Here is an 8,074-nt window from a genome sequence, read left to right as displayed (position 1 = left end):
GAAAAGACTCAAGGGAAAAGGCCCTAGGGAAAAGACCCAGGGAAAAAGACCCTGGAAAAAACAGCCGTAAGAAAAGACCCTGGGGAAAAGATCGAGGAAAAAAGACGCAGGGGAAAAGACCCCGGGGAAAAGACCCAGGGGGGAAGATACTGGGAAAAAGACCAAGGGAAAAGAATCAGGGGAAATTAACCAGTAGAAAAGACTCACGGGAAAAGACCTGTGGGAACAGAACCGGGGGAAAAGACCCAGGGGAAAAGACCGAAGGGAAAAGACCCAGGGGAAAAGTCCCAGGGGAATAGATCCGGGTAAAAGACCCAGGGGAAAAGACTCAAGGCAAAAGATCAAGGGGAAAAGACCCAGAGGAAAAGATTTAAAGGAAAAGAACCAGAGGAAAAGACTCAAGGGAAAAGACACAGGGGAAAAGACCCAGGGGAAAAGACCCAGGGGAGAAGACCCAGGAGAAATGACCCTGGGGAAAAGCCCGAGGAAAAAGGATAGTTGGAAAAAGACCAAGGGAAGAACACCCAGGAAAAAACACCCATAAGAAAAGAACCAGGGGAAAAGACTCAGGGGAAAAGAATCAGACGAATAGAACCAGCGGAAAAGACCCAGGGAAAAAGACCAAAGGGCAAACACTCAAGGGGAAATACCCAGGGGAAAAGACCCAGGGAAAAAGACCCAGGGAAAAGTCCCAGGGGAAAAGACCAAGAGGAATAGCCCCAGGTGTAAAGACTCTGGGAAAAGAGCCAGGGGAAAAGACCATGGGCAAAAGACTCAGAGAAAAAGACCCGGAGGAAAAGACCCAGAGAAAAAGACCCAGCAGAAAAAACCCAAGTGAAAAAATGCTGGTGAAAAGCCCCAGGGGTAAAGATACTGGGAAAAAGACCAAGGTTAAAGTCTCAGTGGAAAAGACCCATGGGAAAAGATCCATGGAAAAAGACCCAGAGGAAAAGACCCAGGGGAAAAGACACAAGGGAAAATACCAAGGCAAAAGACCAGGGGAAAACAGCCATGGAAAAAAGACCTGGGAAAAAGACCCAGGGGAAAATACTCAAGGGAAAAGACCTAGGGGAAAAGCCCGAGGGGAAAAGACCGAGGGGAATAGATCCAGGGGAAAAGAACCAGGGGAAAAGACTCAAGGGAAAAAGACCCAGGAAAAAACACCCATAAGTAAAGAACCAGGGGAAAAGGCTCAGGCGAAAAGAATCAGACGAACAGAGCCAGCGGAAAAGACCCAGGGAAAAAGACCGAAGGACAAAGACTCAAGGGGAAATGCCCAGGGGAAAAGACCCAGAGAAAAAGATCCATGGAAAAGTCCCAGGGGAAAAGACACTGGGGAAAAGCCCCAGGGGTAAAGATACTGGGAAAAAGACCAAGGTTAAAAACTCAGGAGAAAAGACCCATGGGAAAAGACCCAGGGGAATAGACCCAGGGCAAAAGACCCAGGGGAAAACACTCAAGGGAAAAGACCCAGGGCAAAAGACCCTCAGGAAAAGACACTGTGGAAATGACACAAGGTAAAAGACCTAGGCAGAAGACCAGGGGAAAGCAGCCAGGGAAAAAGATCGAGAAAAAAAGATGCAGGGGAAAAGACCCAGGGGAAAAGACCCAGAGGAAAAGACCCAGGGGCGCAGACCCAGGGGAAAAGACCCTGGTGAAAAGCCCCAGGGTAAAAGATACTGGGAAAAAGACCAAGGGAAAAGAATCAGGGGAAAAGACGCAGGAGAAAAGACTCAAGGGAAAAAACCTGGGGTAAAAGACCCAGAGAAAAAGACTCAGGGGAAAAGACTCAAGGGAAAAGACTCAGGGAAAACGTCCCAGACAAATGACCAGGGAATAAGTCCAAGGGGAAAAGACCCAGGCGAAAAATACCCAGGGGAAAAGACACTGGGGAAAAGCCCCAGGGGTAAAGATACTGGGAAAAAGACCAAGGTTAAAAACTCAGGAGAAAAGACCCATGGGAAAAGACCCAGGGGAATAGACCCAGGGCAAAAGACCCAGGGGAAAACACTCAAGGGAAAAGACCCAGGGCAAAAGACCCTCAGGAAAAGACACTGTGGAAATGACACAAGGTAAAAGACCTAGGCAGAAGACCAGGGGAAAGCAGCCAGGGAAAAAGATCGAGAAAAAAAGATGCAGGGGAAAAGACCCAGGGGAAAAGACCCTGGGGAAAAGACCCAGGGGCGCAGACCCAGGGGAAAAGACCCTGGTGAAAAGCCCCAGGGTAAAAGATACTGGGAAAAAGACCAAGGGAAAAGAATCAGGGGAAAAGACGCAGGAGAAAAGACTCAAGGGAAAAGACCTGGGGTAAAAGACCCAGAGAAAAAGACTCAGGGGAAAAGACTCAAGGGAAAAGACTCAGGGAAAACGTCCCAGACAAATGACCAGGGAATAAGTCCAAGGGGAAAAGACCCAGGTGAAAAATACCCAGGGGAAAAGACGTAGAGGAAAAGACCCAGGGACAAAGACTCAAGGGGAAAGACCCAGGGGAAAAGACCCATGGGAAAAGACCAAGGCGTAAAGCCGCTGGGAAAAGACCGAGGGTAAAAGACCCAGGGGAAAAGTGAGGGGAAAAGACCGAGGGTAAAAGACCCAGGGGAAAAGACCGAGGGGAAAAGACCGAAGGAAAACACCCAGTCAAAAAACGAGGGGAAAAGACCCAGGGGAAAATACTCAAAAGAAAAATCCTAGCGGAAAAGACCCAGGAGAAAAGACCCAGGGAAATAGACCCAGGTGAAAATACCCAGGGGAAAAGACCAAAATGACAAATAGCCTGGGGAAAAGACTTAGAGAAAAAGACCCAGAGGAAAAGATCTAGGGGAAAAGACTCAAGGAAAAAGACTCAGAGGAAAAGACCCAGTGGAAAAGACTCAGGGGAAAAAGACCCAGAGGAAATGACCGACTGTAAAAGTCCCAGGAATAAGACGCTGGCAAAAATACGTGGGGAACAAGCATTAGGGGAAAAGACCCAGGGGAAAAGATCCAGTGGAAAAGAACCTGGGGAAAGAACTCAGGGGAAAAGATACTGGGAAAAAGACCAAGGATATAGACTGGAAAATGACCCAAGATAAAAGACCAAGGGGAAAAGACACAGAGAAAAAGACTCAGGGGAAAATACCCAGAAAACTTGAACTGGGGAATAGACCCAGGGGAAGAAGACCCAGAGGAAAAGATAGTGGGAATAAGAGCAACGGAAAAGACTCAGTGGAAAAGACCCATGGGAAAAGATCCAGGGAAAAAGACACAGGGGAAAAGACCCAGGGGAAAAGACTCAAGGGAAAAGACACAGGGGATAAGCCCCAGGGGAAAAGACCAAGGGGAGAAGACCCATGGGAAATGACCCTGGGGAAAAGCCCCAGGGGAAAAGATACTGCAAAAAAGACCAAGGGAAAAGACTCAGGGGAAAAGATCCAGGAGAAAAGACTCAAGGGAAAAGACCTTGGGGAAAAGACCCAGGGGAATAGACCCAGTGGAAAAGCCTCAAGGAAAAAGACCCAGGGGAAAAGAACCAGTGGAAAAGACTCAAGGAAAAAGACATGGGGGAAAAGACCCAAGGGAAAAGATCATGAAGAAAAGACTCAGGAGTAAAGAAGCAGGATAAAGACTCAAGGGAAAAGACCCAGGGGAAAAAACCCAGGGGCAAAGATACTGGGGAAAAGACCCAGGGGAAAAGACTCATGGGAAAAGACACAGAGGAAATGAACCAGGGGAAAGACCCAGGGTGAAAGACTCAGGGGTAAAGACTCAGGGGGAAAAGACGCAGGATAAAAAGACCCAGGGCATAAACCCAGGTGTGAAGACACAGGGGAATTATTCCAGGGGAAAAGACCCAGGAAAGTTGAACCAGGGGAAAAGACCCAGATGAAAAGACCCAGGGGAAATGACCCAGGGGAAAAGACTAAAGGGCAAAGAACCAGAGTAAAAGACCCAGGGGAAAAGATGCAGGAAAAAAAACTTTGCGAAAAAGCATCAGGGGAAAAGACCCAGGGGAAAATACCCAGGGGAAAAGACCCTGGGAAAAAGCCCCAGGGGAAAAGATACTGGGAAAAAGACCAAGGGAAAAGACTCAAGGAAAAAGACCCGGGGGAAAAGACCCAAGGGAAAAGATCATGAAGAAAAGACTCAGGAGAAAAGAAGCAGGATAAAGACTCAAGGGAAAAGACCCAGGGGAAAAAACCCAGGGGCAAAGATACTGGGGAAAAGACCCAGGGGAAAAGACTCATGGGAAAAGACACAGAGGAAATGAACCAGGGGAAAAGACCCAGGGGAAATGACCCAGGGGAAAAGACTAAAGGGCAAAGAACCAGAGTAAAAGACCCAGGGGAAAAGATGCAGGAAAAAAAACTTTGCGAAAAAGCATCAGTGGAAAAGACCCAGGGGAAAAGATGCAGGGGAAAAGAGCCAGGGGAAAAGACTCAGGGGAAAAGAACCAGAGGAAAAGACTCAGGGGAAAAGACACAGGGGAAAAGACTCAAGGGAAAACACCCTGGGGAAAAGACCCAGGGGAAAAGACCCAGGCAAATGAACAAAGAAAAAGACCCAGGGGAAAAGACCCACGTGAAAAATACCCAGGGGAAAAGACTGAGAGGAAAAGACCCAGGGGAAAAGACCCAAGGGAAAAAGACCCAGGAAAAACCATACATAAGAAAAGAACCGGGGGAAAAGATTCAGGGGAAAAGAATCAGACGAATAGAACCAGCGGAAAAGACCCAGGGAAAAAGACCGAAGGGCAAAGACTCAAGGGGAAATGCCCAGGGGAAAAGATCCAGGGAAAAAGATCCATGGAAAAATCCCAGGGGAAAAGACACTGGGGAAAAGCCCCAGGGGTAAAGATACTGGGAAAAAGACGAAGGTCAAAGACTCAGGAGAAAATACCCATGGGAAAAGACTCAGGGGAAAAGAACCAGAGGAAAAGACTCAGGGGAAAAGACACAGGGGAAAAGACTCAAGGGAAAACACCCTGGGGAAAAGACCCAGGGGAAAAGACCCAGGCAAATGAACAAAGAAAAAGACCCAGGGGAAAAGACCCACGTGAAAAATACCCAGGGGAAAAGACTGAGAGGAAAAGACCCAGGGGAAAAGACCCAAGGGAAAAAGACCCAGGAAAAACCATACATAAGAAAAGAACCGGGGGAAAAGACTCAGGGGAAAAGAATCAGACGAATAGAACCAGCGGAAAAGACCCAGGGAAAAAGACCGAAGGGCAAAGACTCAAGGGGAAATGCCCAGGGGAAAAGATCCAGGGAAAAAGATCCATGGAAAAATCCCAGGGGAAAAGACACTGGGGAAAAGCCCCAGGGGTAAAGATACTGGGAAAAAGACGAAGGTTAAAGACTCAGGAGAAAATACCCATGGGAAAAGACTCAGGGGAAAAGAACCAGAGGAAAAGACTCAGGGGAAAAGACACAGGGGAAAAGACTCAAGGGGAAACACCCTGGGGAAAAGACCCAGGGAAAAAGACCCAGGCAAATGAACAAGGAAAAAGACCCAGGGGAAAAGACCCACGTGAAAAATACCCAGGGGAAAAGACTGAGAGGAAAAGACCCAGGGGAAAAGACCCAAGGGAAAAAGACCCAGGAAAAACCACACATAAGAAAAGAACCGGGGGAAAAGACTCAGGGGAAAAGAATCAGACGAATAGAACCAGCGGAAAAGACCCAGGGAAAAAGACCGAAAGGCAAAGACTCAAGGGGAAATGACCAGGTGAAAAGATCCAGGGAAAAAGATCCATGGAAAAATCCCAGGGGAAAAGACACTGGGGAAAAGCCCCAGGGGTAAAGATACTGGGAAAAAGACCAAGGTTAAAGACTCAGGAGAAAAGACCCATGGGAAAAGACCCAGGGGAATAGACCCAGGTGTAAAGACGCTGGGAAAAGAGCCAAGGGAAAAGACCATGGGGAAAAGACTCAGAGAAAAAGTCCCAGAGGAAAAGACCCAAGGGAAAAGACACTGGGGAAATGACACAAGGGAAAAGACCTAGGCAGAAGACCAGGGGAAAACAGCCAGGGAAAAAAACCGAGGCAGAAGACCCAGGGAAAATACTCAAGGGAAAAGACCCAGGGGGAAAAGACCCAGGGGAAAAACCAAGGGGAAAAGACCCAGGGGAAAAGACCAAGGGGAAAAGATTCTGGGGAAAAGACCCAGGGGAAAACATACTGGGAAAAAGACCAAGGGAAAAGAATCAGGGGAAAAGACACAGGAGAAAAGACGCAGGGGAAAAGACTCAGGGGAATAGAACCAGCGGAAAAGATCCTCTCCTTGCCCCACGGGGGCCGCTGGCCTTCAGTCCCTTCCTACGTCCCTCAGCACTGTGATTAGCTGCTGTCGGTTCATCTCCTCTACTCTAAGGCCTGACTGACTATTTCTTTTCGCCTTGGGCGCCCAACATTTATCAGTGACATGTCCCTTTTTCCCGCAATTGTCACATCAGACGGTTGATCTTTTGGGGCAGCAAAATGACCCGTCTTGCCACAGTTGTAGCATTCCCCTCGGCCCGCACTCTTACTACACTTAGCTGTGGCCACTTCTTGTTTTATTCCCCCAGAGTTAATGTGGCATGCCCACTGGACAGCTTGGTCATAGGTGTCCGTGACTACCACCCCCATTTATAAGATCTTTTAATGGTCGGCCGAAAGGCCGTCCTTAAATATTTTCACGAAGACTGGGCCGTCTCTGTTCGGGGCCGCCTGCCCGGAGAATTCTTGGTATTGGAACCATAACCTCTCTCCGTAGTCATTGGCGTTTTCTCCCTTTTTCTGGTGGGTCTGCATTATCAATCCCCAATTTGGAGTGGATGCTCACATTAAAGCCTGTACAGCCTGGACGAACCCCGTTCTGGCAGCGTCCCGTTGTGCCCTTGTGGCACCCACGGCAGGTATCCATGTGCCGTCACTGTGAGGGGGTGCTAGCCCTGTCCACCGGTCCTTTGGACACTTAGCCCGAACTATTTGGTGGACATCTCGCTCATGCATATTGTGGGTCTCATACAATTCTTCTAACTTTTGGCAAAATTCCACATTTCCCTTCCGTGGTTGCAAACTCCCCAAATCCTGATTCATCATTTATTTTTCTGTGGGGGTGAAAGCGTAGTATTGATATCGGGGGTTCCCTCCCTGTACGCCCTGTGTTACCCGAAGAGAGGCTGTCCTTTCTGTATTTACTGAATCGTCATATGACCCTTCCACCTCGGTCTCCTCATCAAAGGGAGGAGCCGAGGCCGCTACTGTGGCAACATAAGTCGGAGGGAGGTCATAATCTGATCCCCCCTACTTGCCGGTTTGTTCATACCGCTCTCCATTTCTTATTCTCGGCTTCTGTTTCCTTACTGTTCTCTACTAATTGTTTGGTTTTACTTTGTAACGCACATAACTGATATACTAAAAGTACTCCGGCTTTCTTTGCCTTTCTGTTTCTCACACTAATTCTTTTGCTCCTTGGGGACAGCCGAGGGATCCCACCTGTCTTTAATCATTTTATCTATTCAGCCCTTCTGGTTGTCTGCATAGAACCTACTAAGTGACCCTCCCGGCCCCCATTCAAGGTCTTCCCCCGATTCCATTATGTGATCTGACCTTCCCTCCCTTCCTCTGCGAATGAGTCTCTTCACGCGGGCCTACTTCTACTCCGTCACTTATTTATTGCGATGGGATTATCCCTCAACTCTCACACCAGTTCATGCGTATCACACAGTCACTCACAGGTTTCCGCTGTCACTTTGTCCTCCCAGTGTTCCCTTCGACCTTAATCCTTGGCCATCACGTGGGGCATTTGCCCTCTTAATTCCGGCTCAAGTTAGGTGATTGAGATAGTTTGTGACAATTGAAGTGACGGGGACACTCGTTTCTCTTACACACCACTTATCTTACTCATATTCTACTTTACCTTAATATCTACTCACTGCGTCTGTTATCAAATGGCCCCGAGTCTCACTCGTTCATTGGGTGTCCGGTGGCCTCGCCCCTGCCGGTTCGACGGTCCAATTTCTGGGATGTCGTGAAATCCGACCTTATCCCCGTACGTTCGAGCCTCGGTCAGGAGGGCTTACCGGTACACCCTGCTCGCAGCGTCAAAACTG

At 48.5% G+C, this 8,074-nt stretch overlaps 2 protein-coding genes across 2 annotated transcripts; both read left to right on the top strand.

Annotated features, from left to right (window-relative positions):
* The first annotated feature begins 761 nt into the window (after window positions 1–761).
* Window positions 762–1,355, top strand: LOC139274035 (cylicin-2-like). The gene has a single exon (XM_070891088.1). The coding sequence runs from the start codon at window positions 762–764 to the stop codon at window positions 1,353–1,355; it is 594 nt and encodes a 197-aa protein (XP_070747189.1).
* Window positions 1,356–4,877: 3,522 nt separating this feature from the next.
* On the top strand, window positions 4,878–5,699 carry LOC139274034 (cylicin-2-like). Its single transcript, XM_070891087.1, has one exon. It carries the CDS (start codon window positions 4,878–4,880, stop codon window positions 5,697–5,699), a length of 822 nt encoding a protein of 273 aa, XP_070747188.1.
* Window positions 5,700–8,074: the final 2,375 nt, after the last annotated feature.

Source organism: Pristiophorus japonicus, chromosome 9, assembly GCF_044704955.1.
Source record: "Pristiophorus japonicus isolate sPriJap1 chromosome 9, sPriJap1.hap1, whole genome shotgun sequence".
Lineage (NCBI taxonomy): Eukaryota > Metazoa > Chordata > Chondrichthyes > Pristiophoridae > Pristiophorus > Pristiophorus japonicus.
This window is presented reverse-complemented; position numbering and strand designations above follow the sequence as displayed.

Coding starts and splice junctions, on each gene's coding strand:
- LOC139274035 (XM_070891088.1), top strand. CDS start 762: ATGGGCAAAAGACTCAGAGAAAAAGACCCGGAGGAAAAGACCCAGAGA.
- LOC139274034 (XM_070891087.1), top strand. CDS start 4,878: ATGGGAAAAGACTCAGGGGAAAAGAACCAGAGGAAAAGACTCAGGGGA.